The sequence below is a fragment of the Podarcis muralis genome, chromosome 4, assembly GCF_964188315.1.
Source record: "Podarcis muralis chromosome 4, rPodMur119.hap1.1, whole genome shotgun sequence".
NCBI lineage: Eukaryota > Metazoa > Chordata > Lepidosauria > Squamata > Lacertidae > Podarcis > Podarcis muralis.
In genome coordinates this window covers 73,241,750-73,259,667 of record NC_135658.1, presented here as the reverse complement: position 1 = coordinate 73,259,667, position 17,918 = coordinate 73,241,750, and the positions used below count along the sequence as shown (strand labels likewise).

Here is a 17,918-nt window from a genome sequence, read left to right as displayed (position 1 = left end):
AATTGCTTTGCACCAAAATGCTGATAAATTTTCCAGAGAACCATTTTTAAAAAAATAATAATGGCAAACTGATGCGAAAATGTAGAGGGCTGAACTTATGTTTGGAAAAAATGAGGAACTAGAATTGTCAGATTTTGCCACACCTAAAAGCATACGAACCCAAATCTTAGCCCAACTCATTGCAGAGCAGCAGCCAAAAGGACTGGGGAAAAGTAGTGAGCCCACACATTCCTGCAGTCCCAGTAAGCCATAGCTTGGTTTACTAAGTTGTGCAAACCAGGCCATTGACCAATTAGATGCTAGATGAAGTTAATGAATTCACCTAAGGTGTGTGTTACAGCAGGCAAGCAAAATCATCTCCATTGTTCACTTTGGAACTTCTCCGGATGTTAAGTCACTTAAAGAGCACACCCCCCAGACGATTATTGTCCTCAGATACAAGGAGGATGACTCGGATGAAATCAGAGGTCAATGTCATAAGAGCTTCCCAGCAGATCAAGGTTCAAAATATTTGGACGCAGAAACACATTAACTATGCAGAGCCCAGCTCATTATTGGACCTAACTGAATTCTTATTATACGTGAAACTAATCTTTCTTGCAGGCGTTCAGATGCTACAAAAAGCCACCCACTGCACTGAGATATTCTCATAAAATTAGCAGACATAGTTTTAAATACCTGCTTGTTCATTTCTGTTGAAATGAGGGAGCTATTAGTGCAGACACAACACTAGAGTTGTCCAGTCACACACTGGAGAACAAGGGCGTAGCTTTTAATTTCCCAGTACAGTGAAAAGACAAGGCAGTAGGGAATCAAGTAGACAGTCGGGAATCAAGCCCTTCTTATGAGAAGCTGGCAGCAGTCCCAGGCACCCGGCTTGAGTTCCCTGTTGACCTTCCTGGCTGCATTCCCCAGCAGACGCAGGCAAGGTCTCGATCGGCGATTCTTCTCAAACGTGAGAAGAACACACCCCTCTTTCCTGTCTTCCCAGGCAGGGGAAAGAGATAGACAGAAACGTATCTACATGCTTTTATTTCTGTCTTTGCAGCGTTACAGAAAACATGACTGCACTCATCAAATTCCAGCAGTCGACTCACTAACTCCTCCTGTACTTTCTGTACAGCTCATATTACACTCTGAGGTAATTCCGGTGCTGCGCACTGTGAAATGACTGCCCCTCTGTTACCACAGCAGTCCCAACATTCCCATCATGTTTACACTTCAGGCTAGGACTTTGCAGCTGCATTGCTTCATTATTGTAACAATTCTGTCCCCAGACTTCTCCCTTACCTGCTGTGTTGCACACCTGGAATCCTGTTCACTGACAGGAGAAGAGACAATGCACAAAAGAATCACAAAAGGGAGCAGCATTTGCCTTTGTATCCTACTGCATCAGGGAATTTCAAGGAATGTATGCTAGGGGTGTGAATTGATCAGAAAATACAGCGTAGGTGCCAACTCCCCTGGGGCCCAAGCACCCACAAATTTTGGTGCCAGGGCCATGCACGCTGCATGGCACCCACAGCCCCAGGCACTCACTGTTGTGGGGCCAGGTTGGCACTCCTGTACGGACCCAAATTTGGCACTTTGCAAAGCAGCTTGCCAAGGTCAAAGGTGCTACAAAGGCTATCTGATTTGACTCACCCACCTCTTCATTTCCCCTCCACACATTCACTATTGGGAAATTTTAGCATTTAGGGTTACAGCTTTTCCCACTTTTGATAGAAGTATGCAGAGGGGAGGGATAGTGGCTGAAAAGAAGTGGCGAAAGAAAGAGATGGAGGAGAAGGGAGGAAAGAGGGGTAATTGAAGGGTAAGTGTGAGATGGAGGGAACAAGGAATTACCGTATTTTTCGCTCCATAGAACGCACCTGACCAAAAGACGCACCAAGTTTTTAGAGCAGGAAAACAAGGGGGGGGGGAATCTGACTCAAATGTTGTACAGTGGTGCCTCGCAAGACGAAATTAATTCGTTGGGAATGGGAAAAGGACAGACATTCCATTACAATGTAGCTGTTTTCATTATCACTGGGAAGTCAGTATTGGCAGCGGTCACATAAAATAAAATTTGAGCATTTTACTGTTATTAATCAAGAATGTTAATAATCAGGGAGAGAAACCAGGGCTGTGCAAATGAGAAGTGCTTGGAGTATGGAGGAACAGCAAAGAGATCAAATGATGGCACTCCAGTTCCTAAATCTGTGAAGTTTTCTCAAAACAGGCATGGTTGTTTTAAAAGGAAAATTCAAAATGGAGTGACTGAGCAAAGAACAGAGTAGGAAAAGAGGGCCGATAAATAGCTTCCATTCAATAACAAGAGAACACAATGTTTTTGTTTGGTATAGGTGGACTGTACTTGTAAGAATTTGTATAATGAATTATAGATTTGGAGTGGAATATCAGTGCCTCCTTTCAGCAATAAAGATTAGCTGCTAGGAACATGGCCCACACTCAAACACACAGGATGTCTGGTTATAGTTGTGCAGTTTAAACTGTTACCGAGCGAGATGCCTGCTCGCTTTTAGCTGAGCTCACTATTACTGGTTTGTGGAGGTGCTTTGCATGTAGGTATTTATGACTATTTCTGCAAAACTGCTACTTGAAGAAATCCCCAAACTTAATATTTTTAAACTTCAAATGGAGCTCAGAATCCAGTTAGGCAATCAAGCCTTTGCAGTTGAATTAGGAGGCACTGAGAGACGGCAATTTGCTGCTCCCCACCCCCACTGAGCATCCCAGGAGCGCGGGGCAAAGGTGCACAGCCTTCCCACTGCTTGCAAACCTTGTCAGGGGAAAGCAGAGGCTGTAGGTAGAGCAGTGTGGCTCCTCCCCCCACCCCCCGAAGAGCACCCCAGGAGCACACAGCCTTCCCACTGCTCGCAAACCTTGTCGGGGCTTCAGGGAAAAGTGGAGGCTGCCGGCAGAGCAGCGTGGCTCCTCCCCCCACCCTCAAAGAGCACCCCAGGAGCGTGGGGCAACAGTGATTTGGCTCCATAGACCACACATTCGCTCCATAAGACACACAGACATTTTCCCTTACTTTTTAGGAGGGAAAAAGTGCATCCTATGGAGCGAAAAATACGGTAAATGGAGCTAAGGGAAGCTGAGGAAGAGAAAAGAGAGGAGACAGGAAAGGTAACGAGGGGGAGGGCAGTAGAAGGATGCTGTGCCCCCTGGCAACCCTAGCAATAGCCCTCCTCCTACTTGGTCCACTGCTGCTGCAGGACCTGCAGAAGTTACACTAATAATGATCATTATTAGCATTAATATAGAGTTAATGAATACAAGCAAAAGATAAATGTCTACCTAGGGATAAACTGCCCCCCTTACTTTTTTGGTACACCCCCACACTTTTACTGAAGGTGGGCTTTATTTATACATTTTTAGAATGACAAAAAATGGAGATAATATCTCACCCAGTGCTTCCTATCCGTTGCTTTAAACTAAGCTGAAAACCCATTTCATTCAGCTGGTAAAGGTAAAGGACCCCTGGACAGTTAAGTCCAGTCAGAGGCGACTATGGGGTTGCGGTTTCAGGCTGAGGGACCTATTCAGCTGGACAAACATGCAAAACATATGAATTCAATTCTAGATGCTTTACTGAATTTGTAATATATTTACCATAAAATATATTTTAAAATAATATATATATATTTAAAAAACACCAGAAAATGTGTTCAAAACTTGGTTTCAGAATATTGATCCATCTGAAGACAATTTTGATCATTGGCTTGCTGAAATTAAGTAATCACCATCAGCCCTTGGTCTTGGAGAGCAGTGAAGAAGAGACTTTCCAGACTCTGCAGGGTGGGATAATGCTTTTCTTGCTTCTCCGTGTTAACATTAGCTACATGAAGCAATCTATTATTCCCCTTGGAAGAGGGGGCAAGTAGATGACTTGGTTGTTTTGTTGCTCGTCCAGTTGCGCCAGGTGTGTTTTCAAGCCCTCCTCCTCCAAATGAATCATTTGAAAAGACCTTAATGGAGCTTGCATTACAACTGCTAATATATGAAAACCATCTGATCGTGAGCTGGTCATTTGCAGGCCTTATAAATTAATCCAGCATTCTTCACATGTCAGAACTCAGAAACTGGCTGAGCGTGAACAAAAACCCTAAACACAACCTCAGCACAGAGTCTGCTCCTCGGCTTTATAACATTACCTTTTAAAATGCTTATTCAACAAACTGGTTCAAGGATTCTGACAGAACATTAATCATATTCAGAGCCTTTGTTCCCTGGGAGATGGAGCCAGAGACCTTTCGCTACACTCAGAATCGCTAGGGCCGTTGTTTGGACTGAGGGGATGGGGTAAGATTCAAGTGCCTAGGAAACACAAGCCTTGATAAAGCTCACTGACAATGTGCACAGTGTTCTGTTGACTTGAAGGGCAGCTGGATGAAACTAGAAAGCAGAAAGGAAATTCAAGAGGACTGGAAATCTTCAAAACTTCCCCACTCCATTTTAGATGAATCCTGCAGGCAGCATGAGAACCTTATCCTACATCGGGGGTCGTGTTAAAGCTACGCAGACCAAATGGGAGACCAGGAACTTTGTCTCTCAGTCTTGGGAGTGGGGAGGGTTCCCAGCCTCTGGCAGGACCCGAAACTTTGTGTGAAGACAACTATGTATTGTCTTATGCTTCGGCTTCGTTGGGAAGTTGCTGCTGTGATCATCTTTTCAGTTCTCTGGGCAGTGAGGAGGGAGGGGAGGTCTTGTCTTCTGTAGGAACTCAAACCAGCAATCTCGGGAGCATGTTTCTGGGTTGCATGTGTGCTTTTGCTGTCCACTGGGGTTGCCGCATTGCCTGGCATGTCTTCTTTGTGTTGGGGGGGGCGGTGAAATCAGGAATAACTTTCCGACAGTAAGAGCTGTTTGGCAGAACAGACTCCTTTGAGAGGTTGTTAACTCTCCTTCACTGGAGATTCTAAAGCAGGGGTTGGATGGCCATTAGTCTTGGGTGCTTTAGTTGAGATTCCTGCATAGCAGGGAGTGGTAGTAGATGACCCTGGAAGTCTCCTCCAACTCTATGATTCTATGAAATCACAGTCATGTCCCTGCACAGACCCTCTTGGAGCATGATGCTGGGGACCCCTCCATCGGAGGCTCAAGTTGTATATATGTGTAAACAAACCATTTATTATAAAGATACTGCAGTCTCTGCTGTGCCTCATTTCCAAAAGGAAACACAGACCCTGGGTGAACCACTTCTGGAGCTCTCAGGAATCGTGCACCACTCAGAGATTGGGAGTGGCATATAACAATAGAATTTGGTGACCATTGCACCAGCGAGTGCATCTCCTCAGTATAACTGATGTGTAGGATTGTTCAGTAAATATCACACTGTTCGGATTACAAGTTCATCAGAGATAGGTGATTCTCTCCCTACAACTTTGTAGCAGATATGGGGTGGGGGGTGGGAGAATATATGACAAGGAACAACCGTTGCTTATAATTGTAGCTGTCACATTTAAAACTGAGAGTATTGCCTTGTGGCATAAAATCAATCCATACTTCCTCCAGGGCAAAACACAAGGCTAAACTAGAGTTCTTTATTGTGGCTGTAACACTTGCCACTTGGGCTAAACAGACAAAGGCAAAAATCAATTCCTAATGTGAGCACGGGAAATTGCCTCATATTGAGTCAGATCACTAGTTCCATCTAGTTGTCTACACTGACCGGCAGAAGGATAGATTCTGGGACACTCTGCATACGAGGCTACAGACCTCCCCCTTAAAAAAGCTTAACAGGGACCCTTTCCGAGCCCAGTTTCATACAAACAGATATATATCCATTATCCACATAACTTTTACATGACTATATCGAACCTCCAAAGGTCTTCTGGCTGTTCCCTCACTGCGAGAAGTGAAGCTACAGGGAACCAGAAAGTGGTTCCCAGCCTGTGAAACAGCGTCCCATCAGATGTCAAGGAGATAAATAACTACACAACTTTTAGAAGACATCTGAAGGCAGCCCTGTATTGGGAAGTTTTTAATCTTTGATGTTTTATTATGTTTTTATAAGTGCTGGAAGCCACACAGAGTTGCTGGGGAAAGCCAGCCAGATGGAAGGGGTATAAATTATTATTATTATTATTATTATTATTATTATTATTATTATTATTATATAGGGGAAAGGTGCACAGCTAACCTGTACCGTTTCTGTACCAAAGCAAACAAGCCCATTTCATGTATGGTTTTTCTGCTTCTGTGTGACAGCAAAAATGGGGCTAACCAAGCACTTAGGCGGCCAATGTGGATGGCTTGGTGGGTCACACATGCACTTTCAAGAAAAGTTTACAGTTGAATATCAGCCGTTGCGCTGAGGTGCATAAGGAAACTCAACAACCTCTTAAAAGATGTTTTAAAAGTTGAGCCCGATATACGCTGTTGTTGCTGTTAATAATTTGGTGCCAAGCAAAAGTTATATGCTCCTCTCAGATGAGGCACAAGATGTTGATCTAAATCACAGGTCATTGCTTTAATGTCACCTCTGCAGTATCAGTGACACAAATCTAATTAATGTCTCTGGAAGTCATTGAAGAGTGAGCTAAAGAGGTCAGGTGGGAAGGAGACTAAGCAGCAAACTGGCTCAACACAATATTGGGAATTTATTTATAGAGTAAATGGAGAGTTGGCAAAGCAGGTTTCAATGTTACAAAATGTGCCAGCTCTAAAATATTCATAATTCACAGTCCTCTGTTCCCAATTTCACCTACCATTCACCAAAATAGCTGCCGGCATTTGTAGATGGGATATGTGCAGTGCCACCAGCTTTCCAACCATTCAGTTTCCATGTTTGTTCTCCCACCCTGCCATTTTGGCTGAATTGTTCGAAAACATCCCATGTACCATTCCTCACATCTGGAATGATGTGAAAGCAATGGAGCACTAAATGAATAAATCAGATCCAAAGCAGCATTTTGATTAACTAGGCTAGGGTTTCCCAAACTTGGGTCTCCAGCTGTTTTTGGACTACAACTCCCATCATCCCTAGCTAACAGGACCAGTGGTCAGGGATGATGGGAATTGTAGTCCAAAAACAGCTGGAGACCCAAGTTTGGGAAACACAGCTTTAGAGAGAGGCACAGTTCATCCAATGAACCCTCATGTTTTTTCCTTATTAGTTGGTGGTTTATAAGAACCATTATAAATAAAATTAAATGATGCAACGGTAATGCCATTTTACAGAGAGCATCGTCTCAAACTGGGGCAACTGTAAACAAAATCAGAGTTAGGTCCGAGGGAGGCCAACAACACTGGCACTCAAATCCCACCAAAGTCCCTAAACACAGCAGATGATCCTGGGTGAGTCACCAGCTTCTGCATTATAGCCAATAAGTAGTTAAGCAAGCCAGGATTATACGTAACACAGCACAGTCGTCAATTCTAAAATGAGAAGTTGCAAAGATCAAGCTGCACTGGAAGCCACAGCCTGCCCAGGACGCCTTTGCAATTAGATGAATTGGAACTAGCTGTAATAATAATGCAAATGAAAAGAAATGCACTCTGCACATACTCATGTGCAGCTCTGGATCCAGAGTCTTTCCCATGACTTCACACAACTCAATTAGGTTTACATATATTTGGAAGGTGATGCTCCAAAACAAATACAAGATTGGCTGCCTAATGCAACCTATGTGTGATGCAGGGCCGGGGAGAGGTGTTGTCTATAGATTAAACATGTAAAATGTATAAAAATTGGCCATATTTCTTGTAATGTGAGATATTCTGATTTCTAACTAAATAGACTAGAGAAAATATTTCTGGCTCTATAATCCTCTTTAAAACTGTTATACAACTATGAACAGATTTGGAATAGCAACCTTCTGGATACACATTGCTATTCAACCTGTGGTAAAAGAAACAGAAGCTCCTTAAAAGGTTTCTCTAAAGATTTGCCATTTAAAAATTTCTTTTCTTTTTTCCCTGTAAGTTTACCTAACATGTTTGGGGTATAGGTACTGCAGTTTCCAATGCACTTCATAATCCATTAAAGAAAAAAGAGTAATTAAAAAAGCAGAAACCAAACTGGGACTAATAATAATAATAATAATAATAATAATAATAATAATAATAAATAATTGGGCTGCTATGTTGACTCCAGACAAGAGTCGTGAAAAGAGGGGAAAGGATTCTCGTTTTAATTTAATCCAACTTCTCTGGATGAAAGAGGACAAGCTTTCAAAATCACACTCAGATTTGGCCAGCCTTAGTAGCATCCATTCTGCATTTTCTCTTGGAAATAGAAGCAAATGTAGGTGTCCTGTATCATGAGGGGAAATGCCCTAGCAATGTGTAAATCACAGAGAGAGAATGGGGGGGGGAGGGGGAGGGAGGGAGGGAGAGAGAGAGAGAGAGAGAGAGAGAGAGATCCTCTGGATCTTTGCTGATCCCAATCTGCATATATCTCCTTGCAGCGCTGATCATTAAAAAACCCCCAACATAAATACAACTAATAATTCAAAGGGAAACTGCTTTTCCAACTCTCCTCCTCCCACCCCACCTTGGCTTTACTATTCCTTTTATCAGACATATTCATTAAAATCACGTTCATGGTTTTCACTCTAAGAGGTTTACATGATGAAACAGCTGTCAATAAAACCCTAAAGAGGATTGGTGCTCACATGTCGGTGGCATGACTGAAGCGGGTGAAGTTGCTCCTATTGCTCCTATAAAGATTAATGTCTGGATCTATCTGAGGCTGCTGGTATTATTATTATTATTATTATTATTATTATTATTATTATTATTTCTTTAGAACCTTGGGAAATGCACATTACGTAAATCAACAATAGCGGCTGAAGTACTCATCCTAAGAATATAGAAAAGATGAATTAATTCAGGCTTGCAGATCCTTTGCTGGAGTTTTCTACTACATAGAACATTCTTCACAAGGGACAAGAGTAATGGCTCATCTCACATGCAAGCAAAAAACAAAAAAACCCATTGGGGAAATGTCTCTTTGGTGATGCTACTGGCATCTGTTGCATAAGAACTGCCTTGCAGGACCATCTAGTCATGCAGTCAGTCTCCCAATATGAGCAGCCAGATATCTTTAGGGAGGCTGGGGGGGGGGCACACAGCCGCAGTGAAATGCTGGAGAATACAGCTTTGCATTTCTGTTGTCGCCACAGGGAGAGAAACATAAATAGTCAGATTTTCTTCACAGAAATGAATCAAGGTTAGCAAACCTATTTGTTAGATACGTATTTATTTGAGCGCAAAGAAGAAAAGTTGCACGCAGGAAACATATTAGGTTTGGCAAACCGATGAATTAAAGCAACTGGCGTTTTATTCTCTCATATATCCTCCTGAATGCCTCTCAAATGCTCACAAAGCAAATAAATCGTCTCTGCAGAAGGCATGGAGATTTTGCTCCATTTCTCCACTTGCCAGCCCAGGTGCTACTGCCCCCAAATTCCATTGTCCCAGATTGGCTAGCATTGTCACTGGTCACCTTCCTCCTCCCTGGCCAGTGTGGTGATCCACTGCTGTTTGTGTCACCTCGTCCCAAGAAGTCAATTAGGAAGGTGACCAGAAACAGTGGGCACTGCTACTACATCCCAAACAGCACAAATAAGTCAGTGGTATGCATGGAAAGGGAGTGTGTCTCAGGAGTGGCACCTCTGCCTGAAGGGACACCCCCAAAGTCCCTAGGCCACACTTCAGCCCCTCCACAGCCAGTTGCTGACTGACTGCTGAGACCCAAAGTGGGCACAGGAAAATCATGCCTCTTCCTCACCACCATTGCATGTTGGCCAACTTCTCATCCAACCCTTCTGCTGTCAATTCTAAGGGGAGTAGTTCTTAAGGAAGCTGGTGAGGTCAGTAAGGGGGTGGGGGCTTTGATGAGATCTAAGGGAAGCTGGAAAAGGTCTACGGGGAATGGGATGGTTGTTGAGCCGGTGTGAGTAGCAGGGGGTGGCAAGGGAAGAAATCAGGGGCACAGTCCTTGGTATATGGCATGTTTGAGAGAGAGTTAGTTCTGAGCACTGCTAGGAGAATGTGTCTCTCCAGACACTTGACTGTTACATCTCCTTAGCAATGTCACTTTCCCACTCCTTACATTGCAGGAAAATACGAAACAAAACATTCATTTATTACTGAACCCAACAAAACACTTTTTGCTCTTGGTTTTGCCTCCCTTGAATGGCAAGGCAATGGCTCAAAATCTACTTGTAATCCCCTTTTAAGTCCATGTAAATCTTTTGTCAATACCACATCTTGTGGCAGTAAATTCTGTAAGTTCATTATGTGTTGTGGATCCTTCTTGCTAACGCAAGAAGTTGCCGTATATCAAACCAAAATGTTTGTCCATCCAGTCCAGTGTTGCCTATTCTGGCTTTCCAGGCTCTGTGCCAGAGAGAGGCCTTTTCAGTCTCTTGCTCCCAATCCTTTAATCTGGTGCTGCCAGGGATCAAACATGGACAGAGGCAGTCAGTAGAGAGGGGCAGCGTTGGACACCAAAATGGTGTCAGAAGTTCAAGAGGCTGATAATGATGATGATAGCAGCGCCATTTGGTTGCCTTGTCTAAAACTGAAAAAGGCTCAAGGGACTTAATTTTTTCTCATAAGGAAGGTGAACATTTTGTGTTCCCCCTTTTTCATATCTTTCACCTTAGGCAACAAAATGTTTGAACTCCACAGTATCATCCTTTGTGAGATGGAAGGCACTCTACATGGTTTCAGATACAGGCACATCAATGTTTACTAACCCAAGTTTTCGATCCAAGTTCAAAATGCCAGCCTTCAGCAACCTGGTGTCTTCCAGCTGTTTTAGACTACAACTCCCAGCAGTCTGGTGGAAGTTCACAACTCCAAAATATCTGGAGGGTACCAGGTTTGTAAAGGCTGTAGTAAATAATAAAATAGGCAAGACTTACTAGGGAGTGGGGAAAGATGTGTGCAATTTCCCACACACGTACACAGATCCTCAGATTTTCAGATGTACTTGGGCAATTTATGAATTTCTGAGCTATGGCTTCAAGAGAGTAGCTGATCTCAAAGAAGATGGTTGCTAGATCAGACAGATACTAGTACTACACATAGCAAGGCTTTCTCACTTTAAGACTGCATCCCACCATACATTTAAAGCACATTTCTAGCACATGGCTTCTCCCCCAGAGAATCCTGGGAATTCTAGTTTGTTAAGGGTGCTGGGATTTTTAGGACTGAGTGGGTGCACCCTTAGACTGCCACTATCCATGCGGTTTCTGTCCCTTGGGGGAAGACCCAAGAGAAGATAGGAGAGCAAAAGTGTTTAGCATCCTCTCCAAGTCCTCCAAGGTGTTCAAACTGCCATCCTCCTCCTGAATTGCAGGGCTACACAAAGGAAAGAGCCCCATCCTGGAAATGCCTGTGAGACTAGCCAGGGGACTAGTCCCTCAGAAAGTGGGACACCCTTGCCAGGGCTGCTGCTGCTCTTCCTGGTAACAGAGGCAAGAGAGCCTGGGGGAGCAGAGGCATTTACAAGCCTGCCTCCTATCTTCAGATGCTCTGATTGTGACTCTGTACCTCAGATTTCTTTCAAGGTACTACGTATTTAATAATAATATAATAATAATAAATTTATTATTTATACCCCACCCACCTGGCTGGGTTTCCCCAGCCGCTCTGGGCGGCTTCCAACAAAATATTAAAATTCAGTGGTCTGTTAAACATTAAAAGCTTCCCCAAACAGGGCTGCCTTCAGATGTCTTCTAAAAGTCTGATAGTTGTTCTTCTCTTTGACATCTGGTGGGAGGGTGTTCCACAGGGTGGATGCCACTACCGAGAAGGCCATCTGTCTGGTTCCCTGTAACTTGGTTTCTCGCAGTGAGGGAACTGCCAGAAGGCCCTTGGTGCTGGACCTCAGTGTCTGGGCAGAACGATGGGGGTGGAGATGCTCCTTCAGGTATTCTTTACCGAGGCCATTTAGGGCTTTAAAGGTCAACACCAACACTTTGAATTGTGCTCGGAAACATACTGGAGCCAATGCAGATCTTTCAAAACCGGTGTTATGTGGTGTCGGCAGCCGCTCCCAGACATCAGTCTAGCTGCCGCATTCTGGATTAGTTGTAGTTTCCGGGTCACCTTCAAAGGTAGCCCCCACATAGAGCGCATTGCAGTAATCCAAGCGAGAGATAACTAGAGGATGCACCACTCTGGCGAGACAGTCCACGGGCATATAGGGTCTCAGCCTGCGAACCAGATGGAGCCGATAAACAGCTGCCCTGGACACAGAATTGACCTGCGCCTCCATAGACAGCTGTTATTTCAAAATGACTCCCAGGCTGTGCACCTGGTCCTTCAGGGGCACAGTTGCCCCATACAGGACCAGGAAGTCCTCCACACCTGCCCGCCTCCTGTCCCCCAAAAACAGTACTTCTGTCTTGTCAGGATTCAACCTCAATCTGTTAGCCGCCATCCATCCTCCAACCGCCTCCAGACACTCACACAGGACCTTCACTGGTTTAGCATTCCACTCCCTTTTCTAATAGCGAATTGCCTTCTTTCTGTTCACTGGTAGACGTGGAGTTGCTGCTTATATTAAGTTATCCCGCATGACACCAGTATCTTTTTCCTTTTAGTATATCTCTTTTCCTTTTCATATCCCACTCATCTATTTGTGAAGTTACGGTTTCCTTATTTGTTTGCCCCACTATGTATTGCTTGGCATTGACTGGGCATCACTTGCCAGGGGGAACGAGATCCACCTGCTCTCTCACCTTCCACTGGTTGACTTTACCTGGAGGCTCTTCCACTTCTGCGTCAGAGACCAGTTAAGTGGCAAGAGCCAGGTGGCAACAGAATGTATTTGGTGCTGATGTGTATTATGCAGCAACTCTATAACCAGGCTTTTTAGTATGATATGCATTTTGCATTTTCAGTTTGAATTTTTTTTAATGCTGTAAGCCACCCTGTGACCTTTGGTTGAAGGGTGGTATATAAATTTAATTAATTAATTAGTAAGTAAGTAAGTAAGTAAGTAAGTAAATAAATAAATAAATAATAAAAATATTTATTCATCCAGTTGGGAGAGATCCTTTGGAGTACCTCACAGTCTCATTGGATTTTCATCAATCTCACTAATTTGGTGCCATTGACGAACTTGGCTACCACACCTATCAGCCCTATGGGGAGGCACCATAGATACACTTTGCCCCATGTAATCAAACTCTGAAAGAAGTTTCGTAACAGGAATACAATGCATCATTTTTAAATCTAGAGCAGTCAACCATAATTAGAGAGTTAATTCCTTTACTTTGGCCATTTATGTTTCAACTTTAAGCAGTACAAAGGCATCCTTTTTGTGAGCATTTGGTTTAAATAAAACATCAGTATGGAAAACAAGATATCGGAAAAAATTGTTCCCCCCCCAAAAAAAAAATGCATGCAACACACAGCTGCTATAAAAGCAGGTATTAGTTCTGAAACCTGCTGAGAGAATATCCTTTCCCAGCAATTGGCCACTCCAGCCTCCTAACTAAGCCTCTTTCCCATTAATTATATTGCAGGAAGACATTAAATAAAACATTTATCGACTGAGTCAGAGAATAAAAACAACCACACCAATATGCCATCAGATGAAGCAGAATCTGTTGACTCTGGTTTTCCTTACCTTCCCTGCATGGAGAGTGGGCTGAAATCTTTCCCCAGGGTAATGCAACATTCCTGTTCCGGAGCGCTGCTTGGGTAGGGCTTGTGTGGTTCTCCCTGAACAGCCATCATCTCCTTCAACAGCTCCAGCTCACTGAAATTGTTGGGAATCGGTTCTGCTGCTACACCTCCGAGCAAGTCCACGTGGTGTGGGATAGGGGCCTGGGTCAGCTCCATATCTACTTTTCTAGACATGGCACTTTCATCTTTGTTGTCCAAGTACATAGCTCTGTTGCCTGATGAATTCTGTGTTCTTGCCTGAAAAGCAACAAAAATAAAACAATCAGGAGTCCATAAATACAGAAGTCTGTTGCAAGTACAGAAATCTAAAGTGTTGTGCCTGCATGAGACTGTGCAGTTCTTAAAAATGATCCATCACCTTCCCAAAGCCAAGTGCAGAGTACCTTTGCATACACCCTAGTCAAGAGAAAGTCATGGTATCATCAGTTTGCTACCTGCTTGTCAGCTTTGATCCATTTTCACTAAAATCAGTGGCTGCGTAGAATTCCTACAGGCTTCAAAAACTCCAAGGCTTCCCTGAGATCTGAAGTCTAAAACAGAACAAGCATTTGCACATAGATGAGCCATTTACCTACTGTCAGGGAACTGCCATCGGAAGGACAGGAGGTGCAAAGGCTCACTGAGGTTGAGAGAGACGTAGCAGCTGAAGAGGGAACCAGTAGGGGGAGAGCAGGAACTCCAAGGGAAAGTGAGTCGGAGGGATGGCTCAGAGACGCTTCCAGCGAAAACAGTGGGGAGGTCTCAGGACCTCCTATAGGGACACCCACTCCTCGCCGGAAACTGTCACGCCGAGAGTCCAGAAGACGTGTTTCCGTTAAGGAGCTTTTATGTTGGAAACGATTCCGAAAGCAACCACTTTCGGATTCTGCTAGCGATTGACGCAGCCATGCCGGAGGGGCTCCGTCACAGGCAGAGGTTTGAAAACCTGATCAAACTCTGAGGGACTTGCATTTTACGCACAAGCAGCTCATCATCCCATCACACCTACATTTAACCTAATAATGCGGGTGACGCGGGTGGCGCTGTGGGTAAAAGCCTCAGCGCCTAGGGCTTGCCGATCGAAAGGTCGGCGGTTCGAATCCCCGCGGCAGGGTGCGCTCCCGTTGTTCGGTCCCAGCGCCTGCCAACCTAGCAGTTCGAAAGCACCCTCGGGTGCAAGTAGATAAATAGGGACCGCTTACTAGCGGGAAGGTAAACGGCGTTTCCGTGTGCTGCGCTGGCTCGCCAGATGCAGCTTTGTCACGCTGGCCACGTGACCCGGAAGTGTCTCCGGACAGCGCTGGCCCCCGGCCTCTTGAGTGAGATGGGCGCACAACCCTAGAGTCTGTCAAGACTGGCCCGTACGGGCAGGGGTACCAACCTAATAATATTCCTTTGGATATCCATTCCTTTGCATATCCATTTGCACCAAAATGTACAAGTGGTGCGTGTGAATTAAGGTTGCATTGCCTTTGTAGACATATATTGTGATGTGCATTGGTAAACCATAAATAAAGTGTTGCACTGCAATTATAGAACATCAAAAAAGATATTTGGGCCATCATCAGGTGGGGAGTTGACCAGTTCCAGGATGTCTAATATTTCTTTGAGAACTGGAATCTCACATTGGACTTGAATGTGCTTCTTGCCAGTCAGTATGTGTCATGCAATCACCTCCTTCCTCAGGTAAACCTGTTCAACTGGATAATGCAAGCTGCAGGTCACACATCTTGCATGTACAACCATTCTCGTGGAATGCAACAGATATTTACTACATGCTATAAGTGCAGAACTGGAGTTAAGTGCTTGGACTACGACCATCACTTAGAGGTAGATCATCTGCTTGCATACAGAAGTTCCCAAGTTCATCCTGTGGCATCTCCAGTAGACAGAACTTAGAGAAATCCCTGAAATCCTGGAGATGCACCACCAACCCATGTAGACAATACTGAACTAGACCAATGGCCTGACTCAATATAAGGCAGTCCTATGTTCCTATGCTTTGCTTCTGGCCAAGTCTGGATTCCTTGGTACAGAAGCAATGCACACTGCATGCTTTGGCAGGTACATCTTGAGGATGATGATGTCGGCACATTTGCAAGTAATCCGATTTTAGCATAGGCTATAGAAATGTAAGGGTTTCCTTCCACTATCATCTCCAACCAAATAGATTTTGCAAGATTTGACCATGCATGGAAACCTTCAAAGCCTGTTTGGTCTGAGATGATAGCTGAACAAAACAAATGGATGTGCAAGTCCTGGACAACGATGGCTTTTTCATACCACCTACAACTTTGAGGGGAAAAGCACAAGATAACTGCCTGGCACGATTTCATAGCCTAACCCTTATGTATCAGGAATAGGCCAGGGCCCTCTAGAACTGTAAGTCCCGTCAGCACCAGCCAGCATGGCCAACAACATCAAGGAGGCGCCATGTTGGTTCCCCCTTCTATTTATGTCCCCTTGGGGTCAAAGGAAACTTTATGGGGAATGTGTCGCTTCTGTCAGTCCCTCTCACCCCCATGGTAGCATGTAGTAGCAAGAAAGACAGAATCACATACAGCATTTCCTTGATCCAACTCCAGTTTCTTGGCTGTTGTAAACGCTACCCATTCCTTGTAATAGAGGCCACAAGCTCAATGGGACTTTTTCCCTCCTAGAAAAGCACAGGCAGTTGCAAAGTGTTAAGATCACGTCTGAAAATGACTTAAGGAAGCTCCCAGTTCACACATAATCTGGCAATATTCCTGTATTCATTATTCACAGGGGAAATGAAAAGGAATGAAGTTGCCCAGGAGGTGAACAGGACCCCAGAGTGAGGGAAGCTGGCCTTATGGATCGTATAGTCAATGCTGGCCCTGTGTGCCATGCCTCGATAGCTATCAGGAATGACTCGTTCTTGTAGATCTTAGCTGAATCAATGTCTCTGCTCCCTGAAACCAGAAGCGGTTGGATCTATGTATGCATATGCTCACTTTCTTTTCCTCTCTTTCACACATGCGCACGCACAATGTTGGGAATGGATTGCTTAAGAAGGAGTTGTGTTGTATGAGAAGTGTATGTGTGTGTGCGCGCCTGTCAGTATATCTGAGGGCACATACAATGCTTAACAGATGTGCCTGTGTGGGCGAGTAAACTGATTGCCACAGCTAAGTAGTATTTTATTAAGCCTGTCCATTTTACAAGGCAGCATTAAATACATATTTAAGCAATGATTCACAGAAAGGGCTTCCAGGCACAGTGGCATTCTGAAAGGCATGAAATGCTATAAATTTGGAACTGTGATGTTTTTCACCCACCTCGCAGTGTGTGTCGTTCATTAATGTCATCATACACTGTAGCAATGTGGTTTTTAAATAAACACACACACAAGCACACACTGACCTCTTGTGGCAAATAAGCAGAGGTTTCTTTAACTCCCCACTAAGGGGCATGTGTAAAAGGTTTCTCTGCGAAATGGGTTCAATAATAACATTTACATACACAGGTTTAATCAAAGCAAAACTCCACAGTGTTCAATGGGGTGTACTCCAAGGTAAGCATGCATTAAAATTGTAGCTTTATGTTTGTAGTGCTTTTCCACAATAACAACAGCAAAGGGCAGATGCCTGCCCTGACAAGCTGGCAATTTAAATTTTAGATGGGGTGGGGGAAGGTGAAAAGATGTCCCTGTGTTTGGCTTAATAGAAGACTTTTGCCCAGCCCCTCTACTGATCCAGATCTGCAGGGCACTTTTTGAATTCATTTTGGACTTTAAATTACTGGGTTGAGAGATCTTACATTGTGCAGAGGTATAAATCTTAGAAAGAAACTCATGGAAGAGATCATATTTTGGTGGAGGGAACCATACTTTGCATGCAGAGAAATAATTACAGTGGTACCTCAGGTTAAGAACTTAATTCGTTCTAGAGGTCCGTTCTTAACCTGAAACCATTCTTAACCTGAGGTACCACTTTAGCTAATGGGGCCTCCCGCTGCCTCCACACAATTTCTGTTCTCATCCTGAGGTAAAGTTCTTAACCCAAGGTACTATTTCTGGGTTAGCGGAGTCTGTACCTGAAGTGTCTGTAACCTGAAGTGTCTGTAACCCGAGGTACCACCGTACTTGGGAGAACATGAACACAGTATATACCGTACTTTGGGCTTTTAAAAATAATAATATAGATATATAACATAAGACAGGATTTAAAAACAAAAAAGCAAATGGGAATAGATATTGCACCCGCCTCTGGTTTGCCCATAGTAAAACATGGTAACTGTTCAGATAAGGCTGGCGG

At 44.1% G+C, this 17,918-nt stretch overlaps 1 protein-coding gene across 1 annotated transcript in view; it reads right to left on the bottom strand.

Annotated features, from left to right (window-relative positions):
• Positions 1-13,892, bottom strand: part of OCA2 (OCA2 melanosomal transmembrane protein) — a 130,599-nt gene extending 116,707 nt beyond the window's left edge. The window contains exon 1 of the mRNA XM_077927568.1: positions 13,604-13,892. Within this exon, the coding sequence (XP_077783694.1) occupies positions 13,604-13,866 (263 nt within the window). The 5' untranslated portion in view covers positions 13,867-13,892. The remainder of the gene's footprint in view (positions 1-13,603) is intronic.
• Between the last annotated feature and the right edge of the window lie 4,026 nt (positions 13,893-17,918).